General features: G+C 36.0%; 1 protein-coding gene across 1 annotated transcript; it reads right to left on the bottom strand.

Moving 5' to 3' along the window:
- Positions 1–128: 128 nt before the first annotated feature.
- Positions 129–26,752, bottom strand: LOC131912410 (arylacetamide deacetylase-like 2). Its single transcript, XM_059264703.1, has 5 exons — positions 26,615–26,752; positions 18,824–19,046; positions 11,450–11,519; positions 9,282–9,453; positions 129–734 (listed from the first exon to the last, which is right to left on the bottom strand). The coding sequence occupies exons 1-5, from the start codon at positions 26,750–26,752 to the stop codon at positions 129–131; spliced, it is 1,209 nt and encodes a 402-aa protein (XP_059120686.1).
- Between the last annotated feature and the right edge of the window lie 268 nt (positions 26,753–27,020).

The following is a 27,020-nucleotide window of genomic DNA, read 5'->3' as shown; positions in this document are numbered from 1 at the left end:
TTAAAATTAGGTTTATCCATAGTTCAAGTGATGTTTAAACTTGTCAATTTTAAAATATTTTAAACTATACCCTTTAGATAACATTGCTAACTAAAAGGTCTGACTATCTAGCAACGTGTACCATTGCTTTATAGATTTTCTTCTAACCAACTTAGATACTTATCTCTTACTCTCAAACTTAAACGTAAATAAAATGGTGCTGTGGCGAATGACAAGGCTCCATGTATTCCATCCTCTATGTGGTCATGTGTCACTGGAACTCCAGCATTTCTGAGTCGGGTGACATAAATAAGTCCATCATCTCTTAGGATGTCATGTTCACATGTGAGGATGTAAGTTAATGGCAGTATCTGTAACTGGGAGTCACTGACTAGCAAAGGTGATGTTTTACTATTTACAAGTGCTGGATAGGGAGCATTCAATTTTCCAAGAACAGGCTCAGTGTAAACATGGTTCTTTTTGTACTTCTCAGGAAGTAAGTCACTCCAGTTAACAAACTTGAACAGATGTCTTGATCCTTCAGGCATGTGTTCATTTCTCAGTATTGCGTTTGCCGATTCTTCATCTTCTGCTAAATATAGATATGTCACCTTAATTGCTACCTTCCTTGATAGAAAGGGACCATGTTCATACTCTCGATAAGATGGCATCAAGGTATCAATTATTGCCTGTAGTCCAGTGTATAACAAGATTTGTGCCTTAATTTTGTTTTTGTATTCTGGGTCATCCTGTAGCTGTAAATAAAATACATAATGGGTGCTAATGAGTCAATAGGTTTCCAAAAGAGGATTGGTAACTTTGTTTTAATATCCTGAGGTAAATAAATTTATAAAACTCAAACAGCATCTGGTGATTACTCTCATAACGTTGAATCATTGTTTGAAAAATGAGAATGTCATTCCACCTTCTTCACACTTGGCAACCAAACAGGAAGATGAGCTGGAGAGTCCTACTAAAGACGACAGAATGGCTATGTTTAAAAATACTTTTAGTTTGTGGTGACAAGTTATTTTTATCTATCTAGAGCATACTGCCCTCCTGTATCAGCCTCCCATGTGGTCTGAACATAGACATGTGTCATCATGCCCAGCTTCCTTATCTCAATTTTTGACATATAGTAATCTAAATAGCAGAAACAATAAATATGGTAAAACAGCATATCAAAAAACCCATTCAAATGGAGCATAACCATTTGTTGTTACATGCTGAAAACAATCCTATCGTATGTCTTACCTTTAGCTATTATAACATGACAGAAAACACAAAGAATAATTGTGAGAATCAGAAGAGCAGAAGAAAATAGTGGACCATTTTCTGTGTAATCTGTCTTTACCAGAAATGGGAAATGTCCTGAGTTTGCAGCCATAAGAAGACTCTTTCCTTTCATTTTCTAGTTATGCACACTGCAGATAAGAACCTACAATGGGCCCCAAGAGGTCATGACTTAGGCAGCACATCTGCTTCCACAGCCGTGCCATATCCACAACTCTCTGTATCTGCAGCCCTCCCCCAGGGAAGTTCAGGATCTGTTTAGCTCAAGGTCATGCCTCATCCAAGAAATTAATTTACGTAAAATCTAAGGACTGGCTGGAATCTCAACAGTGCATCGCAAGAAACAGTATCGGACTAACTTCAAAATGCACAACACATCATAGATACAAAGTCCTGCAAGTTTAGGAGGAAAATGAAGAAGGAAAATTTTCCTAAAAAAAAAAATCATGTCTGGCTTTCGATCCTTCCCAGTGGTTTTAGGCTGGTAATTTTACAAATAAAATGCAGTGTCTCAGAAAGTTCAGAGAATAAACAGCAGTGAACACAACAGGAAAACTGAGGCCAAACCAAATAATAGCTCTTCCACATATAAACAGCCATGGTCCCACTTGAGTTAACACCTGCTGGCTTTGCTTGAGGCACAGGTAGATTATACTGCAGTTTAACTTTTTTATGATTCATTGAGGTATAGAGGAAACTTATGAATTAAGTGAAATTTGAGCCTGGGGAGATGGCTCAGTTGGTAAAAATCTTTGCCAGAACAAGCCTAGGGACCTCAACCCAAAATCAGACCTTAGCATCGTGGCAGCCCAGCCCCCAGTACTAGAGTGAAGAAAGACACATCTCCTGAGATCACTGGCCATTTAATCTAAGAGCTGACTCTGGGGACCTCCAAGATCAACAGAAGTATTTGTAGGAAAAACAATATGATTTTCAAAGCCAAACTGGTTCATTTACCTAGCAAGTTCCATGTCACAAACAATACATAGTGAGACCCTATCTCACAAACAAACAAACAAACAAATACAAAACAAAAAAAAGCAAAGGTGGAAAGGAAATGGGGGAACTTCTGACTTCCATATGCTTACACACATGTATGTACATGCAAGGGCAAACATACATGCACACTCATGTGAACATGGATCCACAAAGACACAAAAAAAGAAAAGAAAAAAGGAATTAAATTAAATCTATCACACATTAAGAAAAAGAGAGAATAGTAGCTTTCTCAGTAGTATTTCAAACTCCACAAATTTTAAATGAAAAGAAACAAATAAACACCAGTGTGTTGAGGAGTTAGCATAAAGAAAAGAACCAAGGTAGAGAGAGTTGGGAATTATGGGTATCTCTAATGCTATCCTGAACCACAGTTACTTCTTCAAATGCCCTTTATGCTAAAGCTGCAAAGATAGGATATTTGTCCTCATTTCTAATTACTTCCTAAAACCACTTTCCTTTATTATTATAAACCCCAAAACAATAGCTCCTGTACTCAAACACTCCTAGATTATCATATGCCAAATCCTTCAGAAGCTCTGGTGAGTAGGACCTTCACTTGAGGGTCCTTTCTACATGAGAGGACAGAAATTGAAGACTTCTCACTGCCCAGACTTATGTAAAACCGGAGCAGTAACAACAACAACAGTTTCATCCATTGACAAGCCAGAGGGATCATGGGCTTTGACTTGGTCAAAGGGGTCCAGATGTGAGACATCTTAGCCAAACTATTGCCTTTTCTAATCTTCACATCTCACAGCCTTTTGTAAGGTCACACCCATGCTTTGGGGAAAGATAATCACTCTTCCCCAGAGTCAATGTATGGTGTTAAATTTTATATGAACAATGGAGACCCTCTCTCCCATTGTCCTTGCACCAGAACCTCGGAAGGGAAACCACTGTGGTTGGATGGCTATCCTGCCTCCTCAACTAGAACAGTCAACTCATGCAAAGAGGTATATAATAACCACTGTGTCATAAATTGCTTTGACTATTTCTAGACTATTTTTATGGAGTCACCTTTATAAACTTCAGTAGACACACCAAAGAAATGGAGAATCAGGTAGGCCAATAGTTGAGCAGAGATTCCTTGTGCCTCCCAGTGCGGCTGACAAAGCAGGATAAATATGATGGCAGCATGCAAGGAGAGGGCCTGCAGGTAGACTGTATCAGTACAGGTCTTAGCATGCAGCGCCAGCACAGAACAGTTTTTGAGGTAACATAGAGGAATGGAAGGAACAGGGAGGAGGAAGAGAGAAAAGAGATTAATCTAGAATATATTATTGGCCTTAATCTCTGCTGATGTGCATTTTAATAACACATTTTGTCACAAATATTTCAATCCTCATAGCCATACGTCCTCCTGTATATTGTCTGCTAATCTAGAATCCAATGTCCTTACCTATCATATTTCAAGATTTAGGTCAAATTTAATCTCCTTCAGTTACCTGGAGTATAAAATGTCCAATGACAATGATTCTATACCAGCCACAACAACAGAGTTGCTGTCTGGTAACAATTATTGCAGGTATTCTGGTACATTTTTAAAATTTTGTCTATAAGTGTGCACCTGCATTTTTATGCATGCTAACACCCAAGCAACAAAATCCATTTCTAAACTCACAGAGCAATCAATATGCCTCAATACCAATGCCCCCCCAATGTTCAATTTCACCTTATATCAAAGATGACATGTAGTACTATGACTTAAAAATATATGCAGTATTGGAGCAGGAGAGATGGCTCAGTCAACCTCAGTGGCTGCTCTTCTAAAGGGCCTATTTTCCATTCCCAGCACCCACATGACATCTCACGACTGTCATCATTCCAGCCAGGAGATTCAATGCCCTTGAATTCAATACACTTCTGGCCTCTGTAGGCACTACATGCAAGGATGAATCAACTAATGCTTTTCTGAGCTGTTTATGCTTTAACAATATGACAGAGGTTATCTTTGCAAACAGAAAAATAGTAACTAAAAAGAAGTAGTGGCTATTTGACAAGCATGTCCTGTGATTAAAATAGAAGGTTTGATTAAGTGACGTGTATTCATCCTAGTGCCACACAAACTCACCAAAGGAAGTCAAGCATTTGGGGAAGGAAAAAAGCAGTTATTGAGCCACATGAAAACCTCACCCAGAATGGATGGCACCTCCTGGAAAATCAGCATGTACAGGCATGCATTTCTCTCCCTATCTAAAAACTGACTAAGAGGAAATGATTCATTAAAGGTGAGAATATTATTTCCTTAAATATGACTCAACCTAGTTTGCAAAGGTCAAAAGAGAGATGAGATACCATAACTCATGATCCTACCCTTGTTATGTAGATGAAATTTAAATTGTTTAATTAATACTTCCTTCTTAATTTGGCATACAAAAATTATGTCACATTCAACAACATGCCTCCTTGTTCTGAAACTCACAGAAGATTTCAATTAGGACACATGAAATTAGTGAGCTTGAAGATTCATACAAAAGAATAATAATACTCTTCCTCAGAGCAGCATCCCATTTTTAATTCATCTTTTATGTTTTCAGTTCATAACTTAATTATACCATTTTTTTCTTCCTTTTACCCCCTCCAAACCATCCCTTATACCCCTCCTTGCTCTGTTTCAAATTTATGGTCTCTTTATCATCTTTAATCTCTAACATTTTATATTAGTTTTCAATCACATGGTTTAGAATAGTATCTTAATCTGTGCTCCATTCCACTCCTATGCTGAGAACAAAATACATGTGCAAGCACAAGTCACAAACACTGGTGATTCTGCATGTAAGATAAAGTACTTTCATTGATGTGTAAATGTCCACTGTGTGGTTGGGGATGTGTATTGGTGGTTAAAGTACTTGCCTTAACAAGCTTTAGAACCAGAGTTTGGTTCTCCAGTTACATGACAACTAGGCATGCCTGCAGTCTGCAACTCCAGCCTGGGAAAGCAGAAATTGTAGAAATGGTATCACCAAAGCAAGATGACTAGCAAGAACGGCCAGATCTGGGTTTGACTGAGAGACCCTTCCTCAACAAATAAGATGAATGTGCAATGGAAGTTGATTTCTAGCATCAATCAGGCCCCCACATGTACATGTGACAACAGCAGCAAAATCATGCATAAATACATATATACTACACCACACACACCTAGACAGACAGACTACACACACACACACACACACACATTTTAAAAGTTACTATATATAACATAAGAATAAATTGACATTTTCATAATGTCTGTTCAGGGCCCTTTGGGATGCTGAAAATTTTCATGTGTTGTTTTGATGACTCACCTTCACTTTTGTGGACTCACCTTGCCTACCTCTGCTTCTCACAGGAATCTCACAATACACCTTGAGTTCCTGAAGCAGTACACAAAGCTGCCTTACATTTAAAAAAAAAAGTGATATCCACATTCAATATCTAGTCTATCAAGAGGTAAGAGACTGAGGAGCAGATCAGCTGATGTTTCAAAGAATAAGTTTGGAGCTGTCATGTGTTAGTTTAAATTCTGGCTTCACAGCATACAAATGTTATGCACTGGGCTACATACCCAGTCCTGTGAAGGCTTGGATTCTTGATCTCTAAAATGGGGATTAGATCAGTAAATACAATGTATAGTTTTATTTAATTTAAATTTTTCTTTTTTGAGTATTTCATTTGCACACCTTCCCACTTCCAACACCCTATCACTGCCTCAAATCCATGACATCATCTTATTTAATTGTATTACCTTTCTGAAAGACATTTTAGTTTGAGCAGGGAAACAATCAGCTTAAGTTCATTCTTGTTAGGAAGGGCACAAGCAAGGTTTCATAAGGTTAGGAGAGGAAGAAGTATGATAATATTGAATTAAAATAAGAATATGAATTATAATCCTTAGTTCTAAAAACTACTAAAGACCATCAAGGACCATAACACTGGAATATCTTAGCAATTTTGGAAATGGAACAGAACAGACAATGGGAAAAATTATGTGAAGAAGTCAATGGTGTTCTGAAGACTTAGCACAGATGAAGCTCAGGTTCTTTGGTCAACCCATACAATTATCAATGAAAAAGGAAAGGATTCTGCAAAATAAATTAGCAAATGCTATTAATAGATCACTTTTAGAAGAACTAATATCATAACTTCTTTTTATTTTTTTCCAGCAAAAATTATTAGATTTTGCTGTTAATGACAGACATGTTGCAGGGCTGGAGAAATGGCTGAGCAGTTAAGGGTACTTGCTGCTTTTGTAGTAAACCCAAGTTTGAGTCCCAGCACCTAGTGGCTCAAAATAGTTGGGAGCTCCATTTTCTGCAGAGTATAGTGCCATCTTTGTGGCCATTGCATGTACATGGTGCACAGACATACGTGCAGGCAAAAACACTTATACACATGAAAGAGATAAAGTTAAGTAAAACTTTAAAAGAAAAAAGAGAAAGTGATGTTGCTTTTATCTGTGTAAAAGAAATAAGCTCATTAAAAAAGTGGTTATGCACTTCCTGTTGAAATGAATTGTAGTACACTCATGCTTAGGTTTCTAGTGTCAATAAATATCATTAAACTCACTTAGCAAATAAAGTGTCTCAGAACTAAAACATCATTAAGCTTTTGACTTCACAAAGTCTTACCCTCTCTAAGGAGATATTGGCAGTTGATGGCTACTGAAAAAGGGGAAGTCTGTTTTCTTTAAGGATGGCTTGTGGCAGCTTGTCCACGCTCTAGCATAAGGGCAAACATCCAAGAATGTATAGGCAGCGCAAACTGTACTTGACGGATGTCCTGATTAGTTTCTGTCAACTCAGTACAAGCTAGATTTATCTGAGAAGAGAGAGCTATTTGAAAAATGTCTCTGTAAGACTGGCCTGTGGCCAGCCTGTAGGGTATTTCTTTAACTGGCGATTGATGAGGAAGGGCCCATTGTACATGGGTGATAAAAAATCCTGGGCTGGTGGTCCTAGATATATAATAAAGCAGTCTGAGAAAGCCATGAGGATCAAGCCAGTAAGCGGCATTTCTCCAGAAATTTGAAAATCTCTCAGACTCTATTAGGGCCATTCATGTGATATTTTGAATTAAGAATCACTAAAGTGAAACTTTTGGTTTCCTGGGACAATCAATACTGATTTCTTGAGCTGAAGAATCAACTGTGATTAAGAGGAGACTAGCATCACTGATTCCAAATCTTCTGGGAAGTGTTTCCTCGGGGTTAGCATATAGAAGTTGTAGTCCAAAGAGGGCCAAGGTTGTACCTTGTATTGGCAGCTGAACTTGGTAATACATAGTTTCCTATATAGTACTGATATTTGAAAGTATGAAGGGGTCATGAGGACCAACCGAGGTTTTGCAGGCACCATGAGGGCTTAGAAAGGCTAATTAGGACTGTGAAGCCATAGTTGAAGTATAAGTCCTGGGATTGAAGGGATCATGGAAGGAGATTGAGTCTGACACCATATGGTGGGATCAGAGACCCTGAAGAGAACAGATGGGAGGCTCTTAGTGAGTGTTCAGTCCAGTTCCAGTAGAGACTACGAAATTTTGGAGATGCTAGTACCATGGTGTTACCAACAAGACTAGCAGCAGCTGTGGAGTTACTCCAGCTTGAGCGTATATGAGACATGTTACATGTGCTATGATAAGCCCTTTGGAGGCTATATAGTAACTCTGCAGTGTCTGAAACTGAGTTTCACTATGCTGGACTTTTGTTTTGTGTTCTGTGTTCTGACTGAGACTACGCTCTAATTCTTCCTTCTTAGATTATGAAATTATTTAATTAATTTATTATTTTATAGGAGCTCACAGTAATAGACTTTGGAATTCTTAGAGTGACTCATTGCCAAAGTCTTTGAATTTGTAAAGATTGTGTGACTTTTAAGTTGGAATGTGTTACTATTGATATGATTATATTAACATGAGGTATTGGGTATAAACAAAAAAGAAATGATTATAGTTGAATAATGATTTGTGTGTGTCAAGGTGACTAGAACTCAATTGTCCTGGTTGGCTTTTGTTTTATTTTCTTTTGTCAACTTGACACAGCCTAGATTTATTTGAGAGGAGGGGACAATAAAGAAACTGTCTCTGTAAGATTGGCCTGTGAGTGAGACTGTACAGTATTTTCTAAACATATAATTGATGTGCCCAGTCCATTGTAGGAGGTTCCACCCCTGAGTAGGTAATCCTGGAAGATATAAGGAAGTAGGCTGAGTGAGACAGGAGGAATAAGTCATTGGGAACCATTTCTCCATTGCCTCTGCTTCATGAATCTTGCTGTATATTCTTGGGAAATGTAAGTTAACAGCCTCACTCTCCTGTTTCACATCAATAAACACCTTCCATTGCCATGGCTTTTCTGCCATGATGTACTATACCTTGTCAAAGCATAAGCCCTAATAGCTCATTTTTCTTTAGCTACTTCTTGTCAGGTCTTCTAGTCAGAGAGACAAGAAAGTAATCAGTACAGACCAAGTACAGTGATACCAAAATCACACAGATTTTATAATTTGTCTTTGAAAACCTAACAGTAAAACTTATACTAAATAATAGTTCCTAGTCATTACTATATTGTTTAATTAGTATAATAAGGTAGGCTGGATGGTGTGGCTCAAGTTCCAAGTACTTAGGGATTGATGTGGAGAGATTGCAAATTTCAGGCATGGCCATATTACAGAGCAAGTTCAAGTTCAGCCTGGGATGGTTAACAAGAGACCAATTTAAAAGGAAGAGAAGAGTTTAAGAGAAGAGATTAAAAAGAGGTGGTTACACAGTTCTATGGTAGATTATTTGTCTAGCAAGCACACAGCCTTAGATTCAACGCCACCCTTACACACAGTAGGATTACAAAATCCTTATTTAACATTACTTAATTAAAGTCACATATCAAGGTAAATCATGCAAAAAGATTAAGTTATTTGGTTATTTTACATTTTATAGATTACAGTACAAACATCATTCAAACACAACTACAGCACTTCTTCCATGTTAGAACAAAACTGTGCTGGTTTCGATCATATATTGCCCACACAACATACCTGTTGAGTCACTGCTGCTACCAAGTTACCCCCAGAACTGTCTCCTGAAATACAGATGCGAGAAGGATTCATTCTATATTTTTCAAGAACTTTGTCCTGGAGAAAGAACTTGATCACAAGAACACAGTCTTCAAGGGCAGCTGGGAATGAATACTTAGGAGCAAGCCTGTAGCTTTAGAGAAAAATCAAGCAAAAAAGCAACAAAGAACTTATGATTAAGCTTATGTATCCAATTATCTCTCAATTTTACTAACAGGTACATAAATAAAATTTGGCCCTACTTTGAACCTTGAAATCCATCAACTTAACTTGGGCTTCCTAATAATTTCTGTTTAAAACAAGAAGTAGATTCTGGTCTAAGTGGATTTTAGTACTGGTTCAATGAGACCAAGAGCAAGATAGCATATGTCTTCACCCTCATAAAGTCTGTAAATATCACCAGGCCCTCAACAGAATTGGAGAGTCAAAAGCAATTCATGATCGTTGATTAGATTATTCAAGAAATTTAAAATCAGAAAAATCTGAGTGCAAAATATTGGTAGTTGACTTTAATTAGAAATTTATTTAGGTCAAAATTCCACAGAATTGTAGAATTTCATTTCATAAGCATGATGGTTTAAAAATAAACAGTTCTGTTATAGAATCACCCTCAATTGAACTGTCTCAATTTTTACCACTCACTATTAGGCACTAAGATGTCCATTAGAATTCTTCAATTATTCGTAGTTCTATGACAGGAGCCATAAGCCTAAGTGACCCTTGACATACATGCCACCATATTTGGGCTTCTCTCTTCTTTTCCTAGATCTAGGTCTTGCTTAAGTCTCCATAGCACCAGAACTGTTCTCATAAATACCAGACCTCTTCTTGGAAATCAGGTGACTGTGCTGCAGTTAGACAGTTAGGCAAGAATAGATAATCCTCATAGCAACATTCTCTGCTGGCTGAACAACTCATGATTAAAGTCCCCTCCCTGCTTGTACCCCGCTTTGGCCCCACCTATATATGCCTTAAGAGGAAAATAAAATTTTGGAGCTTGATCAGACATCCTGTCTTGCTCTCATTCTTTGTGTCTCTTGTCCCTCTTATTCGCTAGCCCTCCCTTCAGGTCCCTGTTGAAGACCCCTCTGGCTGAGGCAGTTCTATAATAAACAATATTAGTCAGATAGTCTTTGTGAATTTTTAAGTTTTAAACTGTGTCTAAGTGTTTAAAATAGCATGATATCAACAGTGCAACATCAAAATATGATTATATTTCAAGGTAAAGAACAGAAACTTCCTAAAATAACTTTAGAATTCTTAAAGTAGATATAACTTATTTTGCTCTCTTAAAAACTTATTTAAAGTATAACATAATAAAGCTTGTTAAATTATAATGATAAAGGCAAGGTGTCACTACTATAAGTTAGAAATTTCTCAAACATAAGTGATTCTGTTTGCTTTAAAGAGGTAGCTATGAGCAGAACAGTGCTGAACCTGCTAGTCTGTGCTACTTGACTCTATTATACTGTCAGATAAAATTTCTTAGAGTGTTTTAGCATAAATCTACAATTTTGTAAATCCATTCCTATACTATAAAACTGGCAGGGAAAAGCTGATTTTCTTCATCCTCATGATGGGGTATAAGATGTACAGAATACACCCAACAGGTCATAAAACAATAAGCATGTATTCTATTTTCTGGTATATTGTTGGACATTTGAGCAAAAGTCATGAAATACTAAGAGCTGTCACTGGAAACATTCTTAAAATATTTGAGTGGTCCTAACATTGGTTCTAATTAATATTACTGGATTCCAGAATAACTCTGACATACATACATATATTGTCTCTATTACCTTGACAAATAAAGCCACCACTCCTCAGGTATGATGAGTATGAACTGCAGGCATATTACCTGGATAGATTTTATGTTTTTGATGCTACTACTGCTTTACTGGCAAAGATGCTCATTTCCTTGTCTCTCTCAGGTGTCTATCATACAGAGATTAAAGCAAAATTGGGGATTGTTGAGGAAACACTGATATTATAATGCTAAGAAAAAAATTTTATAAACCAAATTTCCCAGCAGCAATCCAGCCACCACTGAAGACTGTTTAACTTGTACTGTAAACCAGGCTTATGCAGGGAGGGAAAGGGTCATATAATAAAGATTGCCAGTCTTTTACTCTGGTGCCACAACGACAGCATCAAGTTTGTTGGCTGTGAATTGGTTTATGGAATCATAGGGCAGCATCTCTGAAATGAAAGAAATAAATACAGCACAGAGCTGTGTAAATGCAAAGCAATGGATAGCCAGACATATCTATGAATCCTAATGTTGGAGTATGTTAGGCTTTACCCAGCAGGTCTGCATATAGAGGATGATTGGACCAGGGGCCTGAGTACTAGGTGTCTGAGATGGTCTGCACTTGACTGTGCTGGGGGGAGGTTTTTTGCTCTACCCCTTGGCATTCCTTTAAATACCCTAGGGCAGAGATAGTCAGAGCCTGATGGATTAGGATCCAGGCCCTCCTGAGGCTATCCTGTATTTTCTATCTTTTTCTCTCCCCTCTATCCTTCTAACTAATATTTCCTGGTGCTTCTACTCAAGAGTACTCTGGGGAAATGTGGTGCTGTGGGATGTTCTGTATTCTGTGAATATGTGTTGCTCTGATTGGTTGATAAATAAAATGCTGATTGGCCAGTAGCCATGGAGGAAGTATAGGCAGGGCAATAAGATGAGGAGAATTCTAGGAAGAGGAAGGATGAGTCAGGAGATGCCAGCAACACATAATGGGATGCAGGTAAAGCCACAGAACACATGACAAAACATAGAATAATAGAAATGGGTTAATTTAAGATATAAGAGCTATCTAGCAAGAAGCCTGCCATGGCCATAGTTTAAAAATAATATAAGCCTCTATGTGTTTACTTGGGTCTGAGCAGGTTGCAGGACCAGGTAGGACACAGGAATTTTATAAGTGGCTGTGGGACCCTGGTGCCAGGTGAGACAGGAAAACTTCTGACTACAATGTGGGGGAGGGGGAGGGATGACCCCCCCCCAACAGATGGTGCCACTGAACAGGAACTAAGATAAAATTATAGAAAGAAATAAAGAAAAGAAAGAAAGAAAGAAAGAAAGAAAGAAAGAAAGAAAGAAAGAAAGAAAGAAAGAATAATAGATAGATAGATAGATAGATAGATAGATAGATAGATAGATAGAGTATTTTGCAAAGTAGAAGTTTAGGCTCTGTCAGTTAAAGCAGTGGGACCTGTCTGGTTTTGTAATGAAAAAAGTTAAATGGGGCAGGAGGTTTTATCCTTGGGAGAAAAATAAAAAATGGATTGGAAGAATGTCCAAGTACAAGACTGGAGCATAGAATCTTCTCTATCAAGATTTCTCTCTTTCTGTCTTTATCTTAATTTCTATCTATGAAATATAAGGAAAGTAGGAAATAGAAATATAGTACAGAAAAAAACTTAGAAGAGTAAATAGAGTAGGAATGAAGGAAAATAGTATAAAGAAAATTTAGATTATGTTAAGCTACAAGACAGAGAAACTATGTCTTTAATTTTCTAAATATGGAGCTATGAATGCAAACTGGAAAAAATCTATTTTCTTTGAGCTTAATGGGCAGAAAAAAGCTCTTCCTCGAGCTTATTGGGCAGAAAAGGATTCCTATGAAAGCTTTTGGCCTGGGGACAGCCAAAATGTTAAGTCCAAGCTGCAGATGAGATTCCCCTGCAGTGGATGTGGATGGATGAAACAAAAATCCTCTGCTCTGTCAGCAGTGCCTGAGAAAACTTGTTCAACACCTTACCAAAAGAATTAGTTCCCTCCTGGCCATGAAGCCAAAAAGTTTAGAGAACAGGAGTTTTGAGCTCTCTCTCTTAAACTAAAGTCTTTCCTAGAAAAAACTTAATCTCTCTCACTAAAGTGCTAAAAAGGCTTTCAAAAGTTTCTTTCTCAGTTTCTCTGAGAATAAGAATCATCTGGAGATATTAGTGCAGGATTCACCTGTGGTTCACTCTAAGAAAAAACAACAAACTTCTTAGAACAGGGCAAAACCTCTCTGCTAAAGTTCTGTCTCTCTAAGCTAGAAAAAAAATCAGCAGCTGGAAGTCCCCTGTGGTTGTAGCCTAGAAAAAAAAATGTGCAGGCAGAAAGCTGAAGCAGGGACAGATTTCTCGAAAGGTGAAGAAATGAGGGGAAGGGCTGCTGGTAAGATGGAAGCTTTAAAAATACTCTCTGCAATGAGAGAGGCAGGGCTTGAGTTCCCAAAAATCTCTGTTCTAAGCTCTGTCTCTTCAAGCCAGTAAAAAACAGCAATAACTTCAGACCCTAGCCAGAATTCCCCATGCAGCTAGAACCTAGCCATTGACATGGGAAAGTGAAGGCAAAGAGCCACAGGGAGCCAAGTGGGGCAGCTGTTTTTTCAGCTCAGAATGAAGTTTCTTTTAAAAGCAATGCTAGAAAGCTTAGCCTTACTTCTTGAGAACTAAGGTCACACAAACAGCTTGCTTCTCAGGAGATGATTAAAATGCCAATACTGTTTGTCAACAAAACATTTTAAAATCCTTAAAAAAAAAAACAGCTGGGCGGTGGTGGCGCACGCCTTTAATCCCAGCACTCGGGAGGCAGAGCCAGGCGGATCTCCGTGAGCTCGAGGCCAGCCTGGGCTACCAAGTGAGTTCCAGGAGAGGCACAAAGCTACACAAAGAAACCCTGTCTTGAAAAACCAAAAACAAAAAAACAAAAAACAAAAACAAAAAACAAAAAATGTTCATATGTTGAACATTGTTTTTAGATATGAAGAAACTTATGGGCAAATAAAAAAAATTCTTTGCCTCTTGAACAAAAAGCTTGCAATGAATGATTCCTTTGCAAATCTAATGGGGAGAAAAGGAAACAGATATTCAAAAAGAAATGACTGCTTTATAGATGGGGATCAGGCTCCAAAAAATCTAACTATATCATAAAATAGTCACTTCACTTGAAAGTTCTCTATAAGAAAACAATGCCAAATCATTTGGGCAAGAAACTTTTCCTGCCTGAACTGCTTGACAAAATGTTGTATTGACTGGACATGCAGGACCCATAGGAAGGTGACCACTGAACTTTGCAAGGCAAGATGGTCCTTCAGGTTTCTGCTTCACAGAAGAAACTGCCAGATATTCTACAGGACACAGAAAGAAGCAACTAAGGGACTCTAGACCTGTGGGCTGAAGATGGATGCCCCAACATTGCAGAGGAACTTTGGATGACTGTCCATGCAGGCAGCTGTCTCTGACATTCTAGATTTTTCAAAGTTACTTACAATGCTCTTCCTGTTTACTTAGGTAACATTATTTCCTTCTGAGGTCCTTGATATAGTTGAAGAGTAGATAGTTATAATTATGGTTTTCCTTGGTTATGATAAGAGATAAGGTAGATATGAAACTTTAGACACACAAATATAGGATACATGGGATATTTTCTTTAATTTTGCCAAATATAAATAGACTAGATATTGTAACTGTAATTCTTGCTTGATAATTGTTTTGTTACATATAATTTTACTATGTTGAAGTAAAAGTCTTCCTTTTAAATAGAAAGAAAAGGGGAAATGATGGGAATGTCGTTCTGTATGCTGTGATGTATGTTGCTCTGATTTGGTTGATAAATAAAACACTGATTGGCCAGTAGCCAGGCAGGAAGTATAGGCAGGATAAGTAGAGAGGAGAATTCTGGGAATATGAAGGCTGAGTCAGCAGACACCAGTCTGCCATCTAGGGAGCAGCATGTAACGACACATAGGTAAAGCCATGGAACATGTGGCAACATATAGATTAACAGAAATGGACTGAGTTTAAATGTAAGAGCTAGTCAGTGGTAGGCTTGAGCTAATGGCTGAGCAGTTCATAATTAATATAAGCCTGTGTGTGTTTACTTGGGTCTGAGCAGCTGTGGACCAGGCAGGACACACAAAGAATTTCAGCTACAAAAAAATAGTGCTTTTAAAATTCTTCCTATGTGTAAAGTGATAATAGTTAAGAGATTCTTCTTAGTGTAAGTTAGTTCGATTAAGAGTAAGAAGTAGAAAGTTATTCTGTCTTGTTGGAAGATGGTAAATCTCTTGTAGGTGTTAAGAAATATGTTTTAGGTATTTGCTAAGTTAGATATTTGCTAATGGTAGCCCTATAGAGAGTTTGCTAAGAAATTCTTCCTAGTGTAAATTGGTTAAGAGTAAGAAGTATCTTTGCTAAGGTAGTCCTATAGAGTTTCCTTATGAATATAAGTTTGTAAATAGAATTTCTTTAAGAATATAAGCTTTTGTGAATATAAGAAGTATATTTGCTAAGGTTGTCCTATAGAATTTCTTTAAGAATATAAGCTTGTAAGAAGTATAAGTTTAATTAAGAAGTTTAAATAAAGTAAACCATAGAAATGTAGGTTTATGTATTAGAATATAGGCTTTAGGTCTTAGGGACATGTTAAAGTTAAATAGAGAGATTATATGGTGAACAAAAGTAATTTAATGTAGGTTTTGCCAAATAGTGTCCATAGCAGAGTGCAAATTTGGACTTTCCAAAAGCCACTAATAACAACAAAAAACAGCTTCAGAAAGCAGCAGCCAAGTATCTGTGGCTGAGACCCATGGAGTTTCATAGCTTCCCAAGCAGCAGATGCTGAGAGCCACTGAAAGCAGAGCCAGCACTAATGGAAAGGGTCTGCAAGCTTTCACCTAAAAGGAAGCCATGGTGAGATGTGAACACACTAAGCTACAAGAAAGGCTAATGGCAGTCAGCAGCTTGGAAAGCCCAGATGATACACTATACTGTGAGAAAGGTGAACAGCAGACAGAGGCATGGAAAGCCCAGTGGCTTGTGTCACCTCAGGAAAGGTGAATAGAGAGCAGTGATGAGGAAGCTCTCTAGCCTGGTCCAGGAAAGGCCTGCTTATAGGAGGCACAGACAGACCAGGACTGTGAAAGCCATAAAAGCCTAAAACAGAGTTAGCAGCAAAAACTTTGCAGTTTCTGTTTGCTGGCTGTGGAGAGAGCTTTTTGGAAGACCTTGGTTACTATGACAGTTATTTCACCCTGAGGCTAAGTTTTCCTGGAAAAAAACTGTCATAAAATGCTGCTGTAACTGAAAGAGACAGAGGTCCCTGAGAACAAAAGTTGTATAGATGCTTGTTTAAACTAAAATTGTTAACTGCAAAACGTTTTTGGTTGTGAGAAATGTTTCTTCATATTTGGAAATGGAAGTCTGGTACCAGAACTCTTTTTGTACTTAAGAAATGAAATGAGCAGTAGTGATTTCATTGCAAAGGGACTTACATATATAGACTCTATCAACTCTCATGATATATGGAACTGTTTATGTAAAAATGTAACTGCTTAAAAATGGAACTGTTTAAGTAGAGAAGTTGGGCGGGGTTCCTAAAACTTTATAAAGGGGGAGTGTAAATTATCCTCAGTCTATTTAATTTTAAAAATATTTTAGTGTTAGTTGAATGAATTAATATTATGTTTTGTATAGTTCTATTAAGAAATTGTTTTTGTATGTAGGTTTATAAGAAAGTATTAATGGTTATATTGAGACTATTGCCTTTGAATGTATGTTTGTAGGAATTATAATGGTGTATAGTAATGTTCATGTTAGAATTACTATGTTAACCTATTGATATCGATGCACCATGGTTTGGTGAAGTTAAGGAAGTATTTAAGTTTGATGTGAATACATCAGAAGTTTATTCTATGTTTTGTTAGCAAGAAATTCAAATGGTACTATTAACAGTTTGCTTTAAGATGTAAGATTGAAAGAATTATAACTATGTATAGCAATATTTATATTATAATTGTGTTAACCTGTTAATGTTAACTATGTAGCTAAGGGAATCTTTAAGTTTGATGCAGTTACATCAAGATTTTTTGATTTAGAAAGGACTTAATGAAGCTGAGACTGATATAGTTACCTTAGACCCATTCCAAAAAAGAAATGCCATTTTCAACATCCCTTACTCCTATACTAGGAGGTGTGACAGCTGTGGAGATTGCTGTGAACTCTTAATGGGGAAGGTTTTTTTTATATATTAAGAAAGGGGGACTTGTTGGAACACATTCAGGCTTTATCCAACAGGTCTGCATAAAGAGGATGATTGGACCAGGGGCCTGAGTACTAGGTGTCTGAGATGGTCTGCACTTGGCTGTGCTGGGGGGAGGTTTTTTGCTCTACCCTTTGGCATTCCTTTAAATACCCTAGGGCACAGACAGTCAGAGCCTGATGGATTAGGATCCAGGCCCTCCTGAAGCTATCCTGTATTTTCTATCTTTTTCTCTCCCCTCTATCCTTCTAACTAATATTTCCTGGTGCTTCTACTCAAGAGTACTCTGGGGAAATGTGGGGGTGAGTGATGGCCCCCACATCCTAACAGAAATTTGAATTGTGATTACTTGATGGAAACCTTGCAATCAACACTTCTGTTGCCACATGTAAGAAAACAGGGGAGTAAGAAGACCTTCCTTATCTCCTCTCTACAAAATGACTCCTAAGCCAAACCAGAAGACAAAATCTTGTTATGTCACAATGTAAGAAGATTGTTGTGCCCTGATGACCTGTTTGAGTTCTCTCAGAAAACCTCCTATGGCTTCATTGTGTTGTTAGTTTCACATGACTCCAGTCACAGGGCATAGTGCCCTGTTCCCTGTGACTGCATATGGGCTGCTCCTTTCTGGGGTCAGTTATATCAGGAGAAAGGCTGTAGCTGTACAGTAATGAAGGAAACTACCAGGAAATATTGCACAGACAGTGGCCCAGGATCAATGGTAAAGATCACGGTCCCAAAGCTTTAATAGTAACAAACGATCCTTTCATTGAATTTTTTTATATGTTTTTTTCAGGAGAAGAAAAAGTGTACATCTTGACTCTCAAAGTAACCTCTTCCATATCTGTAAAACTGGCTATAAATGAGAACTCTAGAAGTAAGTTGAAGATATATTACAACCATCACTATAATATTAATAAATTCAAAGAGTCGTCATAATTAATCTATCTTTAAAGATCTTTTAGAATTCTCATACTTTTTAAAACAGGAAGTTTAGTTTATTTAAGGCTAAATATACTACTTGGAGTAATTTTTTAATGTGTTTTCTGTTGTGAGAGGTTTAGGCTTTAAAATAAACTCAAAGTTGTCTTTCTGAACATAAGTGAAAATTTTAATTGTAGTTAAAATCAATCAACATATTCTTGCTTGCAATATTTCTTACAAAAATTAACTATGGATTGAATCTACTTATTATACAAAGAGGTGAGGACAAAAATTGTAAATTTATCATGATTAAAATCTTAACAGAAAACAATATCAAAATTTATCAGCAAAAACCAACTCACTTAAAAAGCATAAAAAGGGCATTCATTACATAAAACACAAACATAATGACTACTATCAAATGCTCAAGTGAAAAAAATGAAGTCATTGCAGGAAAAGGTGTAACAAGGTCATGAGCATGCATATAGTTCCGTTTCATATAGTAAATGCAATCAAATTAAAGCACACATTAAAAAAATACACTTACTGAAGCTGCCTGTGACAAAGGCACCACCATGAATGTAAATTACAGCTGGTCTCTGTCTTTCAGACTTCCTTTTTGGCAAATACAGACGAACAGGAATGTCACTGAAGTCTGTGTCAATCACTGTAATGTTTTCATCTGAAACTGGCTCTGTATTTTGAATACTCATTAGTATGAAGAAAATATCTTCAAATTTCATAAGACCCATGTTTTCAAATAACGTGGCCTATCAAAACAACATCCAAATGTAGATATTAATTATTTTTATTTTAGTAACACTAAGTGCACCTAAAGATGCAATAGAAAAAAGAGTAGGTGGTGTGATAATGCTGAGGTGTGTATAGCACATCCCTTACCATGTGTGAAATGGACATCTCAGAAGATGGGGAAGAAAGACAGAGAAACACAGAAGTAGGGGAAGATGGCTGAAATACAGTGTCTTCCAGACATGACAAGGCAATTGCAATTATAAACTAATACAAGATCTGGTTATCTGCATGAGATGTGCACATGACCAAATCAAACAATATGTAAGCATATTTTGGGAGGTTGTAACACAAGGGCCCTAACTTCAACTCAGGAGCTACTGACCATTAATGACTACTAGGAATGAGAGAATCAGGTGCCTTTAGGGATATGGCCCTGGCTCCAGTACATGGCTGTCCATCCATACACATATAGGCAGTGCTAACTGGACTCAATGAGTTATAAAAAAATTTTTAAAAAGGACATAACATTGAGAGGGTTATACAATGGTCTGGAAGAAATTGTAGGGGAGAGTAGGGATGAATATGATCAAAAGATAGATAGATGATAGATATACAGGTAGATAGATGATGATGTTGAAGAAGATAGATAGATAGATAGATAGATAGATAGATAGATAGATAGATAGATGATAGATAGATAGATATAGAGATCACTAAATATATATTTTATTTATATTTTTTAAACAATAAAATATTATTAGTCAAGCACAAAGGCAAATAAAATCAGAAAATATTTGCACCAAATAAGTCAAAGGATTATCATCTTTACTTTAGAAAAACATAAAAGTATTATTAGACTGGAAAAAAATGAGACTTATTACATGTCCCAACACATGTACTATCATTTATACTATAGAAATGTCAATAAATTCATCTGTATAAGACCTGCATATGATTGGGCCAATAAACATTTCATGATGGATAACGAAGTTGTTCATGAGGTCCCAGCCAAACCTCAGGAAATACTAATTGTTAATAGTAGTTAAGAGGGGAAGTGCCACTTTCCTCAGTGGTGTAGATAGTTACCAATGCTTTTGGTACCTTATGTTCCCCCATGTTAAGGCAGGAAACTAATTCAATTAATTGGGTTTCACAAAGAAATAGGACATAAAAGTAGAAAGAGAAAATTTTGAGAACAGTTTCAGCAGGAAAGGGGAATTCATCATGTGAATTTATGAAACTGTCAAACAATAAAAGCTGATTATAAATGTAAAAAAAAATCTCAAGCATACAGTATTTGAAAACAAGGTAATATCATTTGACACCACAAATTTTTGTCAAGGTGATTTTCACAGGGTTAGGTTATTTCTAACTGTTAGTTTTATCTAAAAATGCCATCTGGAAATAGAATTTTATGCTTCCTTTCTTTGTATGTATATTCCCAGTATTTTATTTTATTTGTTGATCATTAAATTTAGTTTCAATATTTAAAGTTTAACTCTGTGTGTGTGCCTGTGCATTCATGCATGCATGTGTGCATGTGTGTGTGTGTGTGTGTGTGCGCGCACGCGCACATGCAAGCATGTGTGTACCATAAATGTCTATGAAAGCTAGAGAATACATTCAGATGTTGATTCTGTTTCCATCTTGTTTCAGTTAGGGTCTGCTGTCTTTTGTCACTGCTTATGCCCATCCAGATAGTCCATGAACCTCCAGGGATTCTCATATCCCATCTTGCCATGCCACCATAGGAGCTGTGGGGTCACAGATGGACACCACTATATGTAGTTTTACGTGGGTACTGGACATCCAATCTCATGTTTCCATGCATGTGCACCAAGTGTTTTACCCACCAAGCCATTTTCTTTGCCTTCAATTTATTTCAAAATTGAAATATGACTTAGTTACTACATTACTGATAGTCTATTTCCATTGTTAAACTACAAACAGATTTCTTCCCTTTCCTTAAATGAAATTCTTTTTATTTCTATATCTGAAATAAATTTCTCTTTAGTATTTCTAACATTTTCCCTAACATGCAACTGCTAGTTCAACTAAAAGAACAACAAAACTATAATTTTCATGTTACTAGAATATTTCAGGAGCATGTGTTTATGTAATTTTCTCAGGATATCAAGTTCTAGCCAATATTCCAGATGCTTTAATGATGAGAGAACTGATTCCAGAAGCACTAACCAGTTTGCCAAACAATACTAGATAGGTAAAGTGGGGTGTAAACTGATTGTTTTAGGTGAATGTTACAAATGCTTGCCTACATAAGATGAGGTGATAAATTATATTTTTATAATTTAGAAGAAATGTATCAAAATGTATAATTTTGAAGTATATATCAAAATGAAAGTTATATGAGTAACTGTATTAGAAGAAACTGGTGCTTCCATGGATATCAGAAAGAATAAGAACTGTTGTGTTATCATGTTGGCACTTCACATTAAAAAACAACTGTAAAGATTATACTTTAAAATACACATACATATATAGAAATAAACACAGGCATAGAAAAACACGTCTTTTAATCATTTGTAAAGCAGCCAATCATATTTAATTCCCAGACCACCTACATATTTGGGTCTTAGAAATAAAAGTATAGATAAATTCTTGCCTTGATAAGCTTAGTACATATAAATAACTGTTTACTTGCAATAGTGTTTTAATTCATTTTAGAGAGTCACAAGCTCTATTCATTAAAGTATTTTATTGGCCACCAACTGATGAGGTATTAGCAACTTATTAGTTAAGTCAGATGCAATCCTCAGTTAGCTTTAATCTGCTTGAACATTTTATATTAAGCAGAGTCAAAAAATGAGAAGAGTTAAAGATAATTAATCTCTGAATCACATCAGAAAGTAGAGATCTTTAATTTTTTTTAAGACAGAGTTTCTCTGTGTTGTTTTGGTGCCTGTACTGAATCTCACTCTGTAGACCAGGCTGGCCTTGAACTCACAGAGATCTGCCTGGCTCTGCTTCCCAAGTGCTGAGATTAAAGGCGTGTGCCACCACTGCCCAGCTTAAGATCTTTAAATTTTAAGAATCTTGAAACTTTAAAATCTTTGTCCACCAATCTTAAATATCTTTAACAAATATAAATACATTATCTCTTTTAACCTCTTGATAACCTGATTGATAGGCTCCCAAAACAAAACAGTGACAAAATAGTCTATATTCTTATCAGAAATTTAAAAGAGCCCATGCCCATGTATCTTAGTTATTTTTTATTGCTGCGATAAAACACTATCATCAAGGCAACTTATAGAAGAAAGCACTTAATTTGACTTATGGTTTGAGAGGGTTAGAGTCCATGGTAGCAGAGCAAAGAAACATCTGAGAACTTAGATCCTGATCCAAAACCACGAGACAGAGAGAAAGTCTTTTGAAAGCAGAAACTGGTGCCCAGTGACACATCTTCTCCAAATCATTCCCAAACAATTCCACCACCTAGGGTCTAAGTATTTAATATATGAAATGAGCCACTTTTCCAAATTACCACACTACAGTACTCAGAATACCCATGATACAAACCACAGTTACAAAAAAAAAAAAAAAAAAAAGAAAAAAGAATAATGAAGAATAAAACAAATGTGACTATTTCCCTGAGGGAAACAAAATCAGAGATGTAAATTTGAGATTATCTGCTTCTAAAGTCAATGTTTTTTGAATAACTATTATAATTATGTTCCATAAGGTAAAGATGAATCTTCTGGCAATAAATAAAATAACAGACATCCTCAAGAAATGAAGTTTACGTCAGGCGGCAGTGGCATACACCTTTAATCCCAGCACTCAGGAGGCAGAGCATGGCAGATCTCTGTGAGTTCGAGGCCAGCCTGGTCTACAGGGCGAGATCCAGGACAGGCACCAAAACTACATGGAGAACGCTATCTCAATCCACCCCCCCACCAAAAAAAATAAAGTTTACTAAGAATGACTCAATGAAAAATTTATAACAGAACTAGGAAATGATTTATCCAAAATACAATATTTATAATTAAACCTCAATAATAAAAGTGAGATGACAAAGAAAGATTCATTGAATTTGAAAATATATCAAAAATATGTAATTTGAAATTAAAAACAGTAATTGAAATTAAGGAATCAAAGATAAGATCCATGAGACAATCCTTAATGATCTGATATTTATATAGTTGGAGAAAAGAGATGGAATGTTAGAGATATTAGAGCCAAAAAGATATATTTGATGAACTAAATTCTAAGATTTTAATTGATATATATTTGCATATCCAGGAACTTTATCAATATTCAGAAAAGACAGTCACAGACCAAAGCATGCCTCAGCAGACACAAGTGCTTGCCACCAAGGCTGATGACCTGAGTTCTATCCCTGAGATCCACATAGTGAAAAGAAAGAACTGACCCCAAAGTTGTCCTTTGATCTCTAAGTGTCTGTGTGCTACAGCAGAAACCCAAATCTCCACATGCAAATACACACACTGAATAATTAAGTTTAACAAATACTTCTTAAACCTTACAGAAAAATATATTCAGAAAAATCAATGAGTGCTGAGCAACAAGGATTTTTAGTTTAATTTAGAGTAGTCAGAACACAAAACACAAAATGTTTGAGAAGGAATGCAAATGGCTTATTTCATTAGAAAATATGCACACCAGAGAACAGTTGACTGTGTGATGAAAGGAAAGCCCTAACAACATAAGTTTGGATGTACAAAGAAAATGTGTTTTTAAAATGAGATACAGGAGAAAAATAAAGAACACAACTGAAAAGTCTACAAGAATTTATCTTCAGCAGATTCATTCTTGGTGGAAATAGTGAAGGGAGTTCCTGAGGGAAAAGGGGTAGACACCATAGACATTGCCACTGAAGAAATCAAAGAAAAACAACTTAGGAGACCAGTGTGTTCTTCAGAAACCAGTTGAACTACTCATAATATTTAGAATAAAATGTATTAACATTGAGGAGAGATCAAGTTATATTATATGAAACACCTTTAATAGAAAAGAATAAATGTAAAAGAGTCTACAAGGATAAAATAATATCTTCTGCAAAGAGAGTCACTATTAAATCTATACCATGTATAAAAAGTAAGGAACAGACATGTAATCCCTAGTATAATAAGTCATGGTTAAGAGTAACGCAACCAATATTGTGTATTGAGAAGTCAAGAAAGATAGAATTAGTTAATCTAAGGAAATCAAGCACATAGCAGTTCCCATCTCAAAACAAATAAAGAAATAGAAGAAAAAATTGAAAATAGCCCAAATTGCTATAGAAAAGTAAGTTTATTGACAAAAAAATGTATTCTAAATTTAAATTCTAAATGTAATTAAAAATGTAATGATGCAAAGAATGGCAGGAAAAAGGAGTAAGAAATAGCATACTTAAATACTAAATACCAATAGCATTGTAGCATTAACTGTAATCATAGCAAATATGATATCAAATATAAATAGACTAAATGTGAAAGATATTTCTATATAGGTCTTTTAAATACTGAAGTACATAGCATATCTGCAATCTATAAGACATAACTTTGAAATGTATAAAAACTGTAAGTACAAACATGAGAAATTATGACACATAACTAATAATTAAAAGAGAGCCACATTGGCTGTAAAAAATATGAAGCAAAATGCTTCTCAATTGATCTCCCAGTGGAAGCTTGTCAATCACTGGAATGATCATTTAAATAACTGTCATAATTTGTTCTTATATATCCATGTATATATACAGGAAAAAATATACATTTACATGTTTCATAATTCTGTTTTATATTTGAGGACACAAAAGTCAAATTTTGAAAATATATACTTTCAAAATACATTTATATTGATAGAAGATAAGTATTGAGTCACTTTGGTGATGTATGAACTAGTGATAGATGAACTACTCAAGGATGATGGTGTAACACTTTTTAAAATGGCACTTATTCACCCTCATTTCCTCTATTGTCCAATCAACATCATGAGGCATTAAGAAATACAAACCAGGAAAACTCAGCTAACTTTGGACTCAGAAGAAAATGTGTCAGCTATTTTAATGGTTAGTTTAACTTTCAACTTCATACAACCTAGAGTCACCTTAGGAGAGTCTCCTTAAGGTACTCTCTAGATCATGTTGGCTGGTGAATGTGTTTATAGGGAAATGTCCTGATTACATTAATTGATGTGGTAATACACAGCCTTAAAGTAGGTGACCCTGTTCCCCAGATTGGAGCCCTGATAGATGGCTAAATATAATCATGCATTCATTCATTTCTCTCTGCTCTTGATTGTGAATGTGATGGCACATCAAGACCACAACTCCTTGATTTTCCTGGAATAATGGACTGTATTCTATGTTGTGAACTAAAATAAGCACATTCTTACCTAGCTTTTTACCAGTATATATTATCCCAGGAATCCATTGGATAGGACATGAAAAAGGACAGTTGTCTAGCATGGGAAGATCACTATCCTTCTCCAGCACAGTTGGCTGTGTCTTCCTCATCTACCACACCTTGCAGTATCTTCTCTGATCATTGATTCTTTGCTCCTGTCTTCTCCCTAAGCCTTCCTATTGCCCTGATAACCATAAGGCGTCCAGGCAGAAGCACATTTTGATAAAAGATAACATCGTATATTCTTGAGTTCAGATTTGGGAAGTGTCACTATAAAATCTGAATTCTAGTAACACAGACCTAAAGATAGATAACAACAGTAGCATGTATCAAGATGTGACTCTTGAGCATCCGTGTGTCTCTGAGACATGTCAGGGAGCATGTGTTATATAGCACACTATCTGCCCAAAAAAAAAAAAAGTGTGCTATGCTTATGAATACACAGTGCAGCTTTCCAGTGAATTGCACAGATGGGATCTCACCACAGACTAACACAAAAGCAGAAGGGACACCAGCTATCTTCCACAAACAATTGTAAAATGATAAGAAAAAGTAAAAATAAATGCCACTACCATGACTTTTTTCTGAATATCAAAATATACTTTATTTTATTATTAACTTAGCACTTATATAAACCTATAATGAAATCATCATCACCATTAAATTAATTATTAACACTCTGAAAATCAATGAATGTAAAACAAATATAAACTTTTTTTGCATGAGAGTACACAGTTTTGAGTATAGGAAGCTTAAGAACTATCTAAAAGGAAAAAAAAGATATTAAAACAGTAGAAGGTTAAAAATATACCAAAATTTTATAATATGAATTATTTATACATGTGAGTTTAAGAAAATGTATGAACCTCGGTTTTCTGAAAAGCATCGAATATATGCAAGCATCTGAACAATTACTCAAGTATTCTTTTAGAAATGTTAATTATTTTTGTCAATATATAATTAACTTTTGAAATAGCATCTTACAAATATTGTGTGTCTCTCAATAGATAAATAAAGCAATAATAAAGCATGTTAACTACATAAACTATAATATCATTTGCTAAGTATAGCATTAAAGAAAAACAAAGTCTCTTTCAAAACACCAACTAAAGGAAACTTCATATATATATATATATGTATATATATATATATATATGTATATATATGTATTTGTAGCAAGGCTTCCTGATTTACTATGAAAAAAATATTACCAGAAGTGATGATATTTTCATAACAGCATCTATCATTCTCACTTTCCAGCGTTCTTCAAAGTTTTCTGGTATGGGCATATACATATAATGAGCAAAAAGAATACAAGATAACCCAAAGAACAGAGTTTTGTACCCCATGATAAATCTCCAAACTTCTCTGTGCTGTAGTCAAATGTCACCTCATATATAGATTGCTGAATAGTAAGACAAAGGTAGCAGGCCAAATCTTCCAGGTAAAATAACAATATAGTAGCTCACTGAATATTCAGAGTTAAGATCAGGCCACTGTTGTAACAGGTAATGCAACTGTGCCTCTTTGTGGAACACAATATATCATGAACAGCCTAGTGAAAATCTGTGCCAAGGGTGAAACCAATATGAGAGTACCACATTCTTTCACTTCAGT

This window comes from Peromyscus eremicus, chromosome 6 (assembly GCF_949786415.1).
Source record: "Peromyscus eremicus chromosome 6, PerEre_H2_v1, whole genome shotgun sequence".
Classification (NCBI taxonomy): Eukaryota; Metazoa; Chordata; class Mammalia; order Rodentia; family Cricetidae; genus Peromyscus; species Peromyscus eremicus.
The sequence above is the reverse complement of the archived record's forward strand: the minus strand, read 5'-3'. Positions and strand labels throughout refer to the sequence as shown.

Excerpts from the sequence above, each read along its gene's own strand:
- LOC131912410 (XM_059264703.1), bottom strand. The coding sequence starts at position 26,752 with ATGGGGTACAAAACTCTGTTCTTTGGGTTATCTTGTATTCTTTTTGCT. Across the intron at positions 9,454-11,449 it reads GCTGTCGTTGTGGCACCAGA|CTACAGGCTTGCTCCTAAGT; the intron begins GTAAAAGACTGG and ends TTTTCTCTAAAG. Across the intron at positions 735-9,281 it reads TAGCAGCAGTGACTCAACAG|CTACAGGATGACCCAGAATA; the intron begins GTATGTTGTGTG and ends TTTTATTTACAG.